At 39.8% G+C, this 18,390-nt stretch overlaps 2 protein-coding genes and 1 non-coding gene across 4 annotated transcripts in view; 1 reads left to right on the top strand and 2 right to left on the bottom strand.

The window, feature by feature from the left end:
* The first annotated feature begins 2,650 nt into the window (after positions 1 to 2,650).
* On the top strand, positions 2,651 to 2,723 carry Trnak-cuu (transfer RNA lysine (anticodon CUU)). The gene has a single exon. It is a non-coding gene; the product is annotated as a tRNA-Lys (tRNA).
* Positions 2,724 to 11,202: 8,479 nt separating this feature from the next.
* Positions 11,203 to 13,387, bottom strand: LOC131691359 (zinc finger protein 675-like). Its single transcript, XM_058977682.1, has 3 exons — positions 13,015 to 13,387; positions 11,392 to 12,949; positions 11,203 to 11,329 (listed from the first exon to the last, which is right to left on the bottom strand). Exons 2-3 carry the CDS (start codon positions 12,567 to 12,569, stop codon positions 11,203 to 11,205), a joined length of 1,305 nt encoding a protein of 434 aa, XP_058833665.1. The 5' UTR covers positions 12,570 to 12,949; positions 13,015 to 13,387.
* A 2,434-nt stretch (positions 13,388 to 15,821) lies between these two features.
* LOC131693855 (uncharacterized) overlaps positions 15,822 to 18,390 on the bottom strand; it is a 293,967-nt gene continuing 291,398 nt past the window's right edge. For both annotated transcript variants that reach the window (XM_058982076.1, XM_058982075.1), the window contains 5 exons: positions 18,016 to 18,362; positions 16,872 to 17,718; positions 16,640 to 16,802; positions 16,366 to 16,570; positions 15,822 to 16,296 (listed from right to left, as the gene is read on the bottom strand). In XM_058982076.1, coding sequence (XP_058838059.1) covers positions 16,115 to 16,296; positions 16,366 to 16,570; positions 16,640 to 16,802; positions 16,872 to 17,718; positions 18,016 to 18,362 — 1,744 coding nt within the window. In that variant the 3' untranslated portion in view covers positions 15,822 to 16,114. The remainder of the gene's footprint in view (positions 16,297 to 16,365; positions 16,571 to 16,639; positions 16,803 to 16,871; positions 17,719 to 18,015; positions 18,363 to 18,390) is intronic.

Raw genomic sequence — 18,390 nt, 5'->3', positions numbered from 1 at the left:
TATAAAGGAAATTCTCTCAGCGTTTCAATGAAACCTCGAAAATAACGTTAAAAAGCATATTTTTTTAGATTAGAGACTTTTAAGCATTTGCAATTGGATTACAGGAAAAGTTTAGCAATGAATTTACAAAGAAACGAGAAGAGATAGGAATATGGTACTGAAAAACAAATTATTAATGGTCTTAAAGCCCAACTTTTGGATAATAGATATTGCTATAATCATTATTCATTATATTGAGAAAATTAACAAAAACCTCATTAAAGAAACAATAACTTTTAACTGCTTTACAACTAAGAGGTAACCAGAGCTAATTAAATGAAATATATGAGAATACCATTCAATAGGAATTTCCAGTGGAACTAAAAGATTCAAAATGCAATGTATACTTTTCGTATAGTATTTTAATGTATTTTAAGATAAATAAGTTTTTACACAAAAGTTCAATAATTCTGCAACAGTTGAGATTTGATGGTATGTGCAGAACGATTTTTTCTCCAAATATGACAGTCAATCACCCCTCGAGAGGTGCTTAATCATGAACCGAACACCCTGTATACGTCTATATTGCTAACGATAATGCTATGTTTCAGCTGTGCCTTTATGCATTTACAATGTTAATGAAGAGCTTTTTTGCATCGCAAATGCTGAAATATGGTTTATATACAATTTTATTGTAAATGTATAGCCAATATTGTGCAAGGGCTCAATGCTTATGGTTACCTGGGTTTAGTCTTGTTGCACTCCAGAATGTCTCGAGGAATGACACGAGGCAAAATCCAAGATCGTAGTGCCATCGGGAGAACTCAGAAGTGGAAAGCTTCAACATCTACTTTCTAATCACCGCAGGAACGTCGAACGTATGATGGACAGTAAGAACATGGAGTCCAAGAAGCTGCGTTTCGTCATCGTTTAGGATAATACGGTTTCGTCAAAAGCTGAGTGAATTATTTGTAGTGGTTGAGAGTAATAATAATAACAATGCTACATAAGTAAAAGCTTAAAGTTGTCCTGAAGATTAAGAGATACTCTCTTTGAAACGATGACTTTGATGTAAAATAAATTATGCAACCCGATACTAAAAAAGACTTCATTTAATCTGCAAAATAGTCGTTCCCGTCTCTAATAGGATTCTAAGCTCATGAGTAAGCACAAATCCGACATCTTGTATTCATTACTTAAATAATCTGATATATCAGCCAAGTGCAACACGAATGTCAAGTCAGTATGTCGTTCCAAACATCTGTAATTAGAAACAAGAAACTAAATCCCAAGACCATCATGGATTCGACCCATACCACGCGCAGGTGTGTTACATCAATTCTCCTTTGCGTGGGAAACCGTTCTCCGACAGCCCAGAACAAAGATCCTCAAACAATCGCATAACAAGGAAAAAAATAAAACATAAAATCATTTTTATCGTACCCAATCACAGCTCGAAACAGCAGTGGGTGAACTACACGAACCAGCTGCCCCTCGAAGTGCTTTTTCTAGCAGAGAGGACACACAGTCCCGCTCGATGGTGATTAAAACCGTTTCCTTTCGGAACGGGGTCCGGGTGGAATTAAGAACGCATAAACTCCTCCTACTCAAGTCACTTGAATCCCTGGATGTGCGACAAATTCTACATATTTTATCTAGCCGTCAGCCTCTTCGTGCCGTTTGTATGCACTACATGCACGGATGATTGATCGGAACAGTTTCTAGAGCCCTCACGACAAGGTTGTCGCACGTACACCTACGATTTGAAGATTTTCACTCCCTCTCTTTGGCCGACCGTGATCCACGCGAATCGAAACGCATTAGAAATGTAAGAATAAATTTGAAATACTTTTTTTCTCTCGCTTCCTCCGTTTGCTTTGAAACATGATGATGATTGCCAGGCAAACCCTAATACGGTAGCATGGAGTATGGCTAATCCCCCTATCAGTCAATATGTTTAATAATAGGGGTGTGTTTTTTACATTACCCTCTGGACTTCACACTGTTTACTTGGAGCGATACGCTAGCATAGTGTACATAATTAAATAATATTTATTTCATCATATTTTCTCAAAAGACCAGGACCATAACCAAAAATTCTGCGAATATCAAAAACTTTCAATACTTATCATCTCAAACTATTCCACCAAACCCCATTCATCCAAAAGGCATTGTGCCCTCTTTGCATCCTTACATCCTTCTCCCACCCTAGGACGATCCGAGTGCTACCATTCCATCCTTGTCTAGCACGCGTGCCGGTCGTGTGTGAACTCTGACTATATTTGATTTCCCACGATCGAGGCAAGGCAGTGAAGATTTCTATTTGCCACAGCACACGCTTCCCCTCTCTTCCTTTCACCTACCGCACAAGTTTAGGTCGTGAATATTCCATTCTACCAGCTCATAGATTTTCATTTTTAAACTTCTTGCGAGACGAACCGAATATTTACACGCTTTTGCTCCTTTTTTCTTGTTGGCATGTGCTTGATTTTGGGTCAAAATTAGTTTTCTTTGTTACGTGGGCCATTATTCTTCGTCTTTTGGGTATGGAAAGGAAAACGGACCTTGTGCTGAAATCGTCTAGCGAAAGTAGGTAATTTTTTATTCCTTTTTATAAATCGAGTGCTATTCGATTAGTGACAGTGGACGTACACATTTTTCGCTCATGTGCGCCCGGCTAGCTCAGTCGGTAGAGCATGAGACTCTTAATCTCAGGGTCGTGGGTTCGAGCCCCACGTTGGGCGACTGACTTTTTGTAGTAATTTATACGTATCAATAAATTATCACGAATAGCGTAGACCCACACATTTTCATAGAATTAACAATTTATGTAAAGAAATAAATTCCTTATAGGTTTATTTATCACATTTCTCAAATAGGGTTGCAAGCGTTAAATTATTAGCAAATTAAGGATTCAATATCTTTCCCGATTTCTTCCTTGAAATTAAAAATGAGACAAATTTTTTTATAGCTATACAAGCAAAGTTATCTACAGGGTCAAGCAATTGAAGTGACTCAGGATAAACAATATTAAAAATTAAAAAGGCAATTCCAGTAGAATGCTACTTGAAAACAGTCCAACATTCACATTTCTCGACAAACATGTGATTACGGCCTAAAAGCCAACTGTCATAATCCATTTTGAATGGAAATTCCGGACAAACCGTTACACGCCAATCACAGATGCTGGTAGTGAACGAAAGAGAAAAGTTTTCTCTTTCATAAACTGTTGTGAACTGTGTTCGACTAGTAACGGTTTGTCTGGAATTTCCATTCAAAGTGAATTTTGACAGTTGGCTTTTAGGCCGTAATCATATGTTTGTCGAGATTTCATCGACCATGATTGATACCGTCGTAAGTAGAATATTTACATGTACGTACAGCGAAACGAACTCGAAGATATGATGTGGTTTTATACTTGTGCGAGATTCGATCGCAGTAGTCCTTGGTGTTGGATGTGAAAATTTTCAGCTCCCATCAAAATTATGCAAACCAGTGCCAATTTTGAAAATTTCCTGATATTACCTCAGGTAAGAAAGGATCGCGCACGGAAGTGAAATCGGTGTGATTGGCCGACGAAAAGTGTTTGACGCAGATGCCCTATCACCCGGACGTATTCCGATAATTATCGCGAGTGATTAAATTGCCCGGAAAAGGCAGATGTGAGTTCGCTTCCATCTGGTTCTTATCAAGAGGAACTTGGCAGCTTTCGGTACAGCCCAGTAAATTCAAGATCAACACGCTCATTATTTGCCATTGCTAAAAAAGGAGGACCGAATTTCAAGAGAATAAATGACAAATTGACGTTACGCTGTTCATAGTTAATATAAACTTCCATGGCAGCTAATGAAAACCGATGAGGTCGTTTCTTCTCCTTTTAAAACATTTCCAAATTCCTCCAATTTCTATTTGGTCATTACTGTAAACTTTATTGTATCAATATAAACTGGTATTCGACATGATAACATATTTTTCGAGAATGCATTACTCTATAATCAAATCGCAAGATGATTTTGGAAGAAAATTGTTCAAAGAGTCTGGAAAAAATATTAACTTTTGGCGGCCGTGCTGCCAACAATGCGATCTTTTTAGTTAAATAATAAAAGTTAATTTTTCTCTCAATATATATATTTTAATTGTGAAAATTCCAATTCCACCGTGTTCCTCAGACATTTTCACATATGAAACACTTATACAGGGTGTTTGGTTCATGGTTAAGAACCTCTCGAGGGGTGATTGACTGTCATATTTGGAGAAAAAAATCGTTCTATAGATACCATCAAATCTCAACCGGTACTAAGTTATTGAAGTCTTAGCTATCTAGTGTTAAAAACTTAGCTATCTTAAAATACCTGTAACTCAAAAAGTATACTTTGTATTTCAAATCTTTTAGGATAGGTGGACAGGTGAGAAAATTTCACATTGAGTGATGTCCTCACATGTCTCAGCTAATGAGTCTAAGTATCCTTTTTAAAGCAATTTATTTAAAATTTAGCAATTTTGATTGATTTTTAGTTCATTTCTTGAAAATCTTAATAATTAACACCATCATTTAAATAATTCAGATTGTTAGTCTTGAAGAGCTACATAATTCGTTCTTTGACATCATACACTTATCTTTACTTGATTTCATTGTTTGGGTTATTGAACTTGGATATTTTTATCTCGTTTTCACTAATACTAGCTCTAATTGAAAAGGTAAGGCACTTATTGTACATTTTCTTCTTTTCATTCGAAAGCCAGGAAATTTTTGCAGAGAAAAATGTATTAATACCTTTCAGTTAAGTGAATTTAGTATTCTTTTAGAAGTAAATTAGGATAAAGTTAGTGTTATTATTAGCATTTTCGTTAGTTTTCGTAAAATAGTAAATAATAAACATCACCATTATTATCATGGAGTTAATGCATCTCAACAAGGTCTACAATACTTTCTTTGACTTCATTCAATTATCTCTCAATTTGTTTCGACGCAAAATCATTTTTATCACATCGTTTCATAAGCAAAAACAACGATTTCGAACCCATCACATTTGCGGTGAGGTCATGCTGGGTTAACTATTAAATTGCAGCGAAATGAAAAGCGATAGGGATAAAGTTTCAAATAATAAGTCATACAGAATGTTAAGGAGCACCAAATGAACAATAGTTACTATCGCACAACAATAAAAAACCAACTTGAGTATTCTATATATATAATTTATCATTCATATATAATTTATCATGAAGTAGACGAAAAATAATGAAAAACTGCGTTTCTGGTTTTCTTCTAGCAGATCAGGGTCGATTTTTATGACCGTTTGAAGATTTTCTCAATTTTGGCCAACAAAAATGGATTTTTATATGAGAAAATGCGACTTTTTTCCTCCAAAACGGTGTATCTCAGGATGCGATCAAATTATGTTGAGATTATAAGTGTTTTTATGTAAAAATGTGTGAGGAACACGATGGCATTAAAATTTGAGAGAAATACTAACTTTTAATATTTAACTGAAAAAATCGCATAGTTGGCAGCACTGCTGCCCAAAATTTTCTAGACTCCTTGAGCAATTTTCTTTAAAGGCCATCTTGCGGTTAGTATTAGAACCGGAGATATAATCAAAAGGAAATCAAGCAATTTGTTTGAAACGGGAGGTGCTCCCATGGTCCGATAGGTGGATCAATTGACACAAAAATTTGGGTTTTTATATATTGGCTCTAGATTAACAATTCCTCCAAATTTGGTTCAAATCCGTGAAGGTCGATTTCAAGTTTGCATCTTTTTTTTATCACGTCGCGCGGAATAACGATCTACGGGATTTGAAAAATGTGGCCCAAAAAGGATTAACACAAACTTGGTTTGGAAGTTTGAGGAAGGATAACCGTCCAACACCGAACAGCATATTATACCTTCCATTTTAAACTAGGTTATCTAGGCCTGCGAATCATCGAAGTAATTTGATGTTCAATGCAATAGATTTTTAACCTACGATGTAATACGATTGTACCGGTTTATATGAGAAATTCCTGTGTGACCAATGTAGTCAAAGCTACTTTGATTGGTCATTAGTGATCTAGACCCGCATATCCAAGTAATGTTGAACGTATTTGAATATGTATTACATCATTCGGACATCATAGCATACGTATGCTACTCGGTCTGCAGACTCTGGCGACTCACAGTGCCTTCCTGTAAAGAGTTTATGTTTTCGACTTGCTGTCAGGTAATATCGACTGTCCAGATCTTCTCTCGGACGTTAATTTGTATGTGCCTCCCCGTGTTATTCGTAACCCCACTCTGTTGTGGATCCCTAGACACCGTATTGCATATGGACAAAATAATTCACTGGAAAGATGTTGCCGCTGATTTAACGAAACCTCTTCATAGTTTGATTTCAACATTTCCAAGCACAGACATAAGTTATCAATAAGAAATATACAGTACTCTTTTAAGATACATTTGGCTTAAATTTAAACATTTATATTTCAACAAACTCGATTAGATATTGGACCACTTTTAAATCCTGATGGACGTTTTAAAATTAGTATAAAAATATAATTCTACGAGATTTAGGTTCAAGTTTGTTAACTTTAAGGAAAAATTGGAGGATTTCTGTTCATCGAACGATATACCTACAAGGCTTTTCTTGTACTCCAATCACACTTTGGTTTTAAAAGGAACACAATTTACATAACCTAGCAGAATGATGTCAAAGGATACTGTCATAATTCTATTGGAGAAGAAATTCCGGAATTGCTATACGCTGAACACAAATCGCAATAGTCAATGATAAATAAAAGTGATATGTGTTGTAGTTACACGCTAGTGGTTAGTTACACTTTAGCGTGTATTCAGCAAATCTTTTAGCGCAATCGCGCAACACTGCTGTCGGTTGATCTGATTGAAATAAACCATGAGATATGTCTCATTCTAGTGTACAAGTGCTACAGTTCGGATGTGTTTCTTTAAGTTTGGCGCGTTGAAGAAAAGTCCCCCTAAAGCTGTTTTCCGGTTCTCTAACGTTTGCGGTCCACCTTGTACAGACAGGTTGTAAGTAGTGGTTTGCCCACTACTCGGGTTCTTGTTTGCCCGGCGGACCCTTCTTTTCAGGGCGGCCTAGGTGCTTCTACAGAATTTCGGATTTTCGTAACAACAAAAAAAGTAAACAAACAAATGAATTAAATTTACCGTGTTTATTTCTCTCCTACTCTCCACTGCTGCTGATGCGGGATCCCAATGCTGCTGGTGAAGGGAAGGCGGGCGGTTTCCTTTCGGCAGGCCGGGACAACAACTGCCGCGTACTCGTCTGGGTTCCGTTGGCTGCTCCGGCAGCGATCCTTTGCGTTTAGCTAGGGAGGTGAGCTTGGCTCCTTTGTTGGAACCTCCCTAGCGACGTTGGCGACGAATCGCCGGATCGTCTACTCGCCGTAAACGATCCCGGAAGTTACCGCAGTAAACTTCCCAGGGGGAACCTTTGTCCGCCCTGCTTCGTTCTCCTTGGCTATTAGCTATAGAGGAGAGCTAGGCTCGTTCGACTTATCCTCTATAGCGAGAACGGTCGATGTTCGGTTCCTTGTTAAATAGCCGGGGTAGCGAAAGAACTCCTTTGCAATTAGCTAACCCCTTTTGGCGAACCGACACCACAAACGAGTGCCCGAACCACAAACCGGCACTCTTCGACAGGGATTTTACTGTCACACGCGCGCACTAAACTCCACAGTTACGGTGGCGCAAAACTGTCCCGAAAGCAAAATACTCTGGACGTCTGTTCTTGCTCGTGGTCCGTCACTATCTGCCTGATCTCGATGGCCGCCTTTTTCACTCCACCAAAACAAACACCATCACCACAAAACCGCACCGCCGCATAACTGTCATCTCCCTGGCAGCATAATTAGCAATCACTTTTACAGCGAGAGGAGAGCGGTGACCTACCTAAACCCTATGTTTCTTATATACAAATGTTCAACAAAAATTACTACACCTATCTGCACAAACAAAACCGTTCACAAACGAGAAAATGAACAAAAATTTACAACTTTAGTGTGAACGGTACAAAACAGCGGTGAGCATAATTTTTGTAAACAAATACACTCTACGGAGTGTATAGTCAAAAAAAGGTATATTTCCACCCAGTGCTAAATTGTTACCCTGACGGGTTACAAGGTCTGTTGGATCTTACCGGATTAACCGGTTATAGGAAGACAGGTGAAATGAACTAACCTAATTTTTAATTAAAAGTTGAAATAAAATCCGTCATTTGTTACAATGATTCGAATTGTCTGATGAAGTTCAAACAGAAACAGAATGCAAACCAATTGTATTTTACTATTTTAATTAACATCTTTAAAAAGGTAAGAGTATCGAATAGGTCTGGTCAACATTTCTCTATACTTCCATATTTACAAAATATCATTGGCGCCCAAGAACCGACCGAATCTGAAAATATATTTTTTCCGTTTAAAATTATACTTTGCAAACACTTAAATTCATCTGAATACACTGTTCAACTAAACCCAATATTTTTTGTGAGTCCTTGCATAACGAGTTTTTAACCAGTAGGCCCTGTGCAAATGTAAAAATGGTTAAAATTTTCATAACTCTCTTGGATGATTTTATACTAATTTATATTTCTCTACAAATGTGTAGACAATAAAATTTTTCATCAGATTTTCAATTTTAGTATCTTTTGAATGTCTGTAGTACCACCTAGTGGCAAAAATGTGAATTAGTATCATTGCAAAACCTATGTTTTCAAGCAAAAATCTGTAAAATAAAAAGTTGTTCTAGACCCCCCCCCCCCCCCCCGATCTATTATGTTGCGATAGGTTTAAAGGGAAAAGTGCATTCTTTCGTATTCTGAAGTTTCGTGGATGCCATTTTTTTTTTTGAATAATGTTGTTCGGCAAAGACACCGTGTAATATGCATAACTATGAATCAATTCATTACCGGACAGTCATCCTTTTAATAGGATTGTGTGCTATTTAGATGTCATCAGATAATATTCTGGTTCAAATATCACTTTGCATCGGCGATTGAGCTATAGGTATTGGTATTAGGCCAAGTTCCAATGGGTATAGTGCTAAACTGATAAGCCAATGCACAACGTATGTTTTGTTTAGTTCAGTTTGATAAGCTAGAAACTGATACCTGGAAAGTTTGATATGCAGGGAAAATACGTATTGTGTGGTCTGAGTAGGATAACGGACGGTGTTTCTTGTTATCAACCAATAAGTGATCTTTGATTAAAAGGGGCTTTCAAAGAGTTAGGGACAGGATCAAATATATTGCTTGCTTGGATGGAACGGGTTAGTACTGGGCCTATGGCCATCGTCTGGGATGGTTCATTCTCGTTGGTATGGATGTCTTCATGACTAACGGGTGGATGTGTGTTTCTACTAACAAATAAATTGATCACTTAGTGTGTGTGGGGATACATGTGGGCCCTGCTAGTTTTCCACTCTTTTGACCTTGGGTATGTTTGCTGGTTCAGGGAAGGAGTGTGGAGTGCGAGAATGTTTTTCACTCGACCAGTCACTTGGAGATGACGAATCGCTTCCGCAGATCGATGTGATTTGTTTGAGTTGAATGCTTAGTGGTTTAAATGTGTATTCGCTTCGAGCATATTGAGTTGTACGAAGGATTGGTTCTCTTCGAGAGTAGCGGCGAATATTTCTCAAGTATCTAAAAAAGTTTGTGTGGTACTTGAAAATTATAACAATTACCAGTATTGACTAGAACAGGAATAAATTCTTCTATAAGATCAAGAAGTAATATAGCACAGTTGTAGTGAATGCATTCGTGAGTAAGGGCCAATACTGTTAGCATCTTCAATCATTTATTAACCCTCAAAATGACAAGGAATTTCAAAAAACCGCGTAAGTTTCTAAATCCGCGTAAATGAAGGCCGCGTAAATTTAAGAATCCGTAAAAATCGCGTAAAAAAACCGCGTAAAAAATACCGCGCAAAAAAACCGTTTCAACCGCCAAATTTCTCTGAAGCTTCGGACCGAAATCCACTAAGCCAAAGGCTGCAGTCCTATCAGCCCACTAAAAGTGTAACCAGATGTAGACGTACTAAACCCTGGTTGCAGATATGGTTGCGATCGGCCGTAACTGCGACTGTACTAGAATGAATAAAGAAAAAGGAAAAAGTAGACGTGCAGGAGAAAAGCCAGGATAAATCCAACGACACGACTAGACACTGGCATTCCAAAAGTGTATCGCAAATCTGACTACCCCTCAGTGACTCAGGTAACTGGTAATGTCAGATATGACTTTTCGTTAGAAAATGCATGAAACTACCAACACTGAAAAATCTGTTGTTATTTTTTCCAAATAACCTCTTGCATCCCTTGGTTACGCAGGGAAAAACAAATACACGACAACAATACAAATCTTGATTTTTAAAATATGTTATAATAGTCTGATTATTGCGCTAATGTTACTACTATTTTCAGCGATCAAGATACGACTCATGGATAATTCGCAGATCGGGACCAGTTTGCTGAACAACGTTCTCTTCGATAAAGTTCGTCTCCCCCCAGTAACACTCCAATCTTTTGAAAGAAATGCTAAAAAGGTTTCACCACTAATGACAATTGCTACCTGGTTTTGCTGATGAAATTTTCTGACATCTTCCTAGATAAACCCATTCCGAACCGGTTCGGAATTTTGAATGGAATCAGTATGGATTCCAACTCAATCGGTTTCGGAATCAGTCGTTGAATTTGAGTTAGAATCTATACTGACTCTATTCAGGAGTCCTAATCAAATTTCGAATGGTTTGACTGGGTTGGACAGCTTCAAAAATTCCTGCCAAGACGCACCAGAGTCCTACTGCTGTAGTGTTGGAAATTAAAAACAGAGCTCCCAGGAGGTCGAGCCCATTTTTAAACGATTACCTGCGAGATTGATAAGGGTAACCTGGCGTCCCGGTACGTGATGTCAGACAGTTCGAGAATTTAATTGATGTTTATCTTCCAGATGCCACAAAGCTGCAAGTTTTATCTTCTACTTTCCCCGGTCATCGTTGTCCGCCCTCTCACCCCTGTGGTATACTTATGAAATATCACAAGTGTCCGAATTAAAAAGTGAGAAGAATATATTTTCAATCCTGTGGTGATGTAAATTCTTAAAGACTACACATACTACAATTCGGTATCCCTTATAAACAATATAATTTAAACAATATCAATAGTACAGCCTTTGTGAATCCTTCTTGATCATGATCTGCCTTCAGCGCCCCTCAAACAGACACATCACTGTTCAAAGACAACCGCATGCAGCGCTTCTTGTGCTTGCAGTACGATGCACCATCGCTGAATCGTTTCTGACAGATTTCACACTGAAATGGTTTCTCGCCTGTATGGGTCCTGCAACCAAAAAAAAAACTTCCTTTTCATTAACATCCCAACTACTATAAACTCTTTCTCACCGGCGATGTATGCTCAACTGATTCTTTCGCATAAAATCTCTCCGACATATATCGCACCGGTATTGCTTCCCGCGGCTATGGGTGAGCACGTGCGTTCGCAGGGCGGATGCCGATTTGTACAATTTACTGTTGCAGATGGGACAGTCATACCTACGCTCTTCATTGTGATGATTTTCGACGTGGGTTTGCAGCCGGTGAATTGTCGCATTGCGCGCGCCACAGTACATACAGGTGTACTTGTCCGTATGAATCTCTTTATGGCAACTCAGATGTTGCGTAGACAAAAAGGTTTTTGGACAAACCGGACACTGTACGTATGGATACGTTTCATTAGAGTGGCCCTGTCGAATATGTTCAATCAGTTCACTAGATTTTCTGTGAGGTCGCTTACAGAGCTTACAGATCAAGTGATACGGCTTAAACCGTACCGCTGGCAGAGATTTGTTTAAATGAACAATCTGGTGATGCTTGCAAAGACCGTGATAGTTTTTGAATTGTTCACTACATTCCTCACAAACGTGAGGATTTAAACTTTCGTGCACCATTCTTACATGATTCTTAACATCAAGCGAACGACTAAAGTAGGTGTCACACAAGTCGCAAACGAAAGGTTTTTCTTGCGTGTGTAAAAGCATGTGTCGTTCCAAACTTGACTTAGCTGTGAAGGTCTTGTCGCATATGTTACAGATAGGAATCCACTGGCTGTTGTGTACCCTTCGTATGTGAAAGTTCAGTTTAGAGTTACACCTGAATGTTTTATCACAAATATTACAGCTTTTGAATATCGTCACTGGTGAACGAATTTTGGCATTATTTTCAATTCCATGAACTTTGTTTTCATGAACCTTCACCTGATTTGGGGAAGAAAATCCAAGCTGACAGACGCTACATTTGTTCGGTCGTTCCTTTGTTTCATGTCGACCCAGATGACGGTTATATGCGATAACCTGACGGAACTTGGAAAAACATTCTTTGCAATGGTATCCCACGTTTGTGGCATGTACTTCCGACAAATGTTGGAGTAACTCGTTTGCGTCTTCAAAAACAGTTACGCAGATATAATACTTTCTACCAACGACGGCTTTCAATGCAACCGATTTCGTCGAGTTTCTAAATCTGGTTATTGTTTTAGGTGCGATTACTGCTGTATCCTTGAAAGGTGATCTAAGGTGGTTCATCTGGAGGTAGTGTTAATTGTAACGACTGTTCGTTCTCAGCTTCTACGATACTACATAGTTCTGTTTCCTCAATGAACGCATCTACGGACGGATGTTCTAAAACAATTTTACTGTGAATCTCCAGTGCCGAGGTTTGTGCAGTCGCTAACAACTTCGTAAAATCTTTCTCAGATGCAAGAAACGCCGCCCAGATTGAATGTAATATTTCGGCACGAGCGATACATTCGCCGCATATCATCAACAGGAGATCATCGTCCTTAAAGTGAATGTTCAATATTTCAAACACAATGGAAGGGACAATCTTTCCCTCCAGCATATTGGTACTGGGATGAAAGTTTAAGCACAACCGGCAACTACCAACTTCCAGTAAACCACCGTTGCTATAATCGATTAAAAGGAATCACTCACAATCACTCACTCGTAAAATTAATCTCAATCTACATACCAATGATAGAACAGAGTCGGTTCCTGGTACCAACAGTCTTCCGGTTGCGTGTCCTGTACGGTCGTAAAATGCTGCTCGCAGATCTCGTACCGAGACAGTTCCTTTTTATCACAAACTGCTACCGGCAGTCCAGTGCCGACCTATATTGCCTTGAGCCACCGCTCCGAAAGCAGGTAGTACCGCGGAAAAAGCTTAAACGTTCCATCCGTGGTTAAACAGGTAGGCACGGTACAGGGCATGATGAGATGTTCAAGATGTAACAATAATTATTATCTATCTTCTATTTGATTCAACACAAAGAAAAAACTCATTACGAGGGCGACACCCTCCTCCCCGTTGGAATTTTTTTTTCATTTAATACCAGCAAAACTCGCTGAACCGAAACAAACAAAACATGGTTGCTACACAGCAACCGAAAATCAGCTAAACAAAGAAGTGTTGCTGAAGAAATTATTTTGTTGCGCGCATCGAGGGGTGAGTCAATATACTGGTAACTGGAGGTAAATCGCTCGAGACACTTTTTCTAAGGCATGTTGCATTGAATGTCTAGTCGTGTCGTTGATAAATCTATCGCTTTTCTTTAACACCCAGGACACCGGAACAGATAGTTAAAAACCAGAACGTCGGGCCACCCTGATTATCCCCTAGAACTATATTCCTAGTTTTGAGATAGCTCATGGCTGTAAAATTGTAAATTGATCACCTTAAAGACATTATACATGCGATCCAAAACATAGCTCCTACGCCGCACACACCGGGAGGCCCATATTATGGGCCCATATTATTGGCTCGAATCAAAACTCGTCGAAATGTCAATTGACGATAGGTTCATCCGGAGTGTTCATTTGTGTTTACCTTTTGCTAGCGTTGCCAATTTTATTTTGTGTCCAGCACCCAATGTGGCTACGCCACATCGCTTTTGCGCGTGCTGTCCGACTTCGCTACCGCTCAGTCGGACTTAAACTAGGGATAGCCCCTATGTTTGAGTAAGCCGGGCAAACGAGTGGATCACAGGTTCGCTTGCTTCCGACGGCGGGTCGGTGGCCACCTCGCCCGGGCCTCGGTTATGCGGCTAAGCCACATCGAAATGGTACCCCTTAAACATTCTAACTTGAATCGGTTGTTTCACCGGAGCCGGAATACGAATTAGATCCAGCCAGCATTTCGGCTGAGTTAAAACTGGGAAGTTTAGTAAAATTTAATCTGGAAATAAAATTTTTTTGGCAACGCTCCAGCACCCCGTTGATTTCACCACCTGGGCGCCAGGTTGACGATATGAAATGAACTTTGTTTACTTTCGACAAGTTTTGATTCGAGCCAACAACATCCAGCCCATATTATTGGCTCGAATCAAAACTCGTCGAAATGTCAATTGACGATAGGTTCATCCGGAGTGTTCATTTGTGTTTACATTTTGCTAGCGTTGCCAATTTTATTTTGTGTCCACCACCAAATGTGGATACGCCACATCGCTTTGCGCGTGCTGTCCGACTTCGCTGCCGCTCAGTCGGACTTAAACTAGGGATAGCCCCTATGTTTGAGTAAGCCGGGTAAACGAATGGATTACAGGTTGGCTTGCTTCCGACGGCGACGGCGGGTCGGTGGCCACCTCGCCCGGCGGATCCTCAGCGGCTTTGCGCCGCTTCGGCTCCTAGGCCTCGTTTATGCGGCTAAGCCTCATCGAAATGGTACCTCTTAAACATTCTAACTAGAATCGGTTGTGTCACCGGAGCCGGAATACGAATTAGAACCAGCCAGCATTCCGGCTGAGCTTAACTGGGAAGTTTGGTAAGATAGATTTAATCTGGAAATAAAAAATTTCTGGCAACGCTCTAGCACCCTATTGAATTCTAACGATTTCATCACCTGGGCGCCAGGTTGACGATATGAAATGAACTTTGTTTTCTTTCGACAAGTTTTGTTTCGAGCCAACAACATCCAGCCCCTCTCCCCTGCCTAACCATGAATCTGACATGAGCAAATATAAAAATACGTTTTTCAATACACTAACCTTGCCGGTGTACCACGAAACTGCTACTTGAGGAAGCTAGAACATTTTCCTATATAATCAACCCGAGTTTTTGACGGAATTCCATCTGTAGCTCTTATTTTGTGCGAAAATATCACCCCTCTTCACTTGGGGTTTCTTTTCGAAACACTCTTATTTTTCTTCTCATTATTAGTGCATTTTTTCAAATGCACTTTAATCACACACCACTGCAAAAACACACACGAAACTTTAATCGTTTACTAACAAAACTTCAAATTTTCTGCCAATGTGCAGATGACCGAAGGAAAATGTTCGAAAACTCATTTGTGCGTTTGAATTTTCACTTCGAATTCTCATTTTTCTCAATGTAAACAAGCGCGTCGGTGCTTAGCAACAAGCGTGCGTTGCTGGCTTCCACATATCTTCACCCTAAACATTGATTTCTAATCGCAATTTCTTAGTTTAAAAAAAATTAAAAGTGTAAAATAAAGGAATTGGCATCGTAAAGCAAACGCAAACGTACCCTGTGGAATAAACGAACTGAAAGAATTGTGTCTTAATGCAGTTTGATTTACGACATTCTAGATGCCTACCGAATAATTCCATTTTTTCCTGACCAAAGATTAAGACCCTAGTTTATGACATACCTAACAGCTTACTATTTGATATTGTTATACCTGTTACACTCCTGAGATAAAGTTTCCCTCAATTATCCTTCCTCCGTCGAATATTTTTCTACCTCATTGAAGAATATATACACAATACGTATTTTTTCATTCTTGAAGGGATTTATTTCAAATAAATGTAAGACACACTGTAACGAATAATGAGGACTTTTATTCATAATACTATTAGATCTAACGTTGAATACCTTTACTCAAAATTTTACCACTCTTTTTACATATTTCATTTACATCAGAACTGCTATTTCTCGAAGAAAATAAGGTTGTATCAAAATAATTTAACAATTTTCAAACTACGTGTTCAAGTATGTTGCTAATTTCGAAAAAAATGTACAATTATTGCGATGCGGCATACAAACTAATTGCCATGCACTAGTACTAACACTAAACAAACACTAATATTATTTACAATTACAATTGTGTGTTATCATTTCTTCGTATGCTGCAGTTTCATCGTATTCGTATCAATATACTTGGAGGTATATGACAGCAGCATGTGTCGCTGTTTGATATGCTTCGCCCGAATGTGAGCCGAAAAAATCTCCTTGGTGTAGTTCCCGGGGAACCAACCGACGGCTCCGTCCCGAATTCGTTCTCCTTCGTACCAACCTGTGGTAGAAATAGTAAACAACATATCAGTTTCTGTTTTAAGTGGATTGAATGAGACTATTGACGTACCATCAGCCATCTTCCGATGCACGTTGACAACATCTTTGATGTCCAGATCGAGTTCGTCCGGTTGTAGTGCTTCATAGGGATGAACGGCTATCACCTGCGGGCAGTCCCACTGTTCGTAAATTTTTTCGTCCGGGTTTTCGGACGCCAACGGTTCGGTGACCTTCAGCCAACGTTCGCGTTCCGTTTCCGATGGACAGCTAAGAATCTGAAAATGGACGATTCAATTAAATTTGACTCTATCTTACTAAACTGACGATGAGAACAAAGTACAAACCATTTCAGCAGTCTTCCCCTCGTGATTTTCCAGCAACGTCATTATGATGAGATGTTTACCAATCGCTTGCATCTCTTTGGTCGGCAGTTGCGGAATGACGTCACCGGAGTTGACCGTCAGCAATGCACGTGGGCAGTAGTCGGTGACTAGATAGGTTTCGTCCCTAGAGTCGCGATTAAAAGAACAAATGAAAATGATTTTAGGAAAAATTGAAATTGATTTATTTACTAACCCCTTCTTTTTGGTCAACACAAGCAGATCGGTGAACAGAAACGCGTAGACATTGGTCTTGCTGAACTTTTTGCCGAAGGTCAACTTGGCATCATCTCCCCGCCAAAGCAGGTGCACCAGCTCGCCTCGTTTCTCCAGCTTGCGCATTACACTGCCAGGGGGACCGATGCCACAGGGTACAACCGCCAGCGGCCTGATGTGAGTCGGAAACTCGATATTGCGAGAAATCATTTCAATTTCGTGCATCTGTTCGCTTCGATGGGCGGCATCGTTGCATTGCGTAAGAATTCGATTGATCAGCACAAAAGTCTTCTCCCAGCTTTCGAACTCGTCGTCATCGCACTTGAGCCGCTGCAGGACGGCATCCAGTAGCAGTCGCATCCGTGTTATCCGTTGCATTGGAAGCATCAGGAAAGAAGATAGACTCAGTCCACAGCAGATCGGGTCGGATTCGAGCTCCACCAAGGTCTTGGTGAATTCGGTTTTGTTCGCTTTCAGATTCTTCAGTGTTCGATCGATTTTGGCTTGCTGCTCGCAGTAGTTCACGTACACGTGGAAGTGCTTCTCGGCGTGCTTGAAAATACTGTGACTCAACCCTAGCAGCATGATGTTGTCCTGCCAGCAATTTTCCAGATCACACAGTAGACGATCGGAACACTCCTGCACAGGGATGATGTTGGAGAAGAGGGTTTTCCGTTCGGACGACGTGAGCACTTTCACGTCCCGGAAGGCCGGATGATTGATGAAGTGCGATCTAAGCAGATTTAGGGACTTCAAATAGGATGCTTCCGATGTGAGAATCTCGAATTTGGCCTCCTGGAGACGCTTTTCGTTCGGTGTGAGGGTTACTAGAAGGGAATGGAAATTTGTTTTGTTGGTGTGAGAATAATGAATAGCTCGAAGAAAAAGCATGACCAGATATAACCGAAATTATAAATGATACAATAGAACAGCGTTGGACACAATTTGAAACATTTCTAAGCTGTCCTAACTACGTGTCCTAACGTAATAGACTGGTTTGACATACTTTACAAAGCTAACTTTTACGTTTCGTCTATGGCGGAGTCTTTTATTTGACCCTTAAGCATTAGATCCTTACAAAAATGTAATAATAAAAACATAACTATCAAAGCAAATGTACTCACACAAAATTTGCGAATTGATCACCTCCGGTATCTCACACCAGAGCGTCCGCAGTTTGCCCACATTCGGTTCAATCAATTCGAACGCACTCGGCCTTAGCTTCCGTCCAATTTCCTCATCCGCTAGACTAACATTTTCACCATCCTTGCTGTGATTCGAGATCTTCTCGTACCCATCGTCGTACAGTTCCGTTGTACCGGCGATTTCGGCATCGATATCCCTGGTCAGTGATTCCAACTTGGCAGCGTTGTAGATCTGATAAAGCGGCTCATTGACGAACATGCTGTGGGAATGATCATCTCCTGGACCACCTTCGCCACCCGTCGAAACGCCCGAACTTTCGCTGGAGCTAAAATAATCAAACGATCAATATCTTA

This window comes from Topomyia yanbarensis, chromosome 3, assembly GCF_030247195.1.
Source record: "Topomyia yanbarensis strain Yona2022 chromosome 3, ASM3024719v1, whole genome shotgun sequence".
Lineage (NCBI taxonomy): Eukaryota > Metazoa > Arthropoda > Insecta > Diptera > Culicidae > Topomyia > Topomyia yanbarensis.
This window is presented reverse-complemented; position numbering and strand designations above follow the sequence as displayed.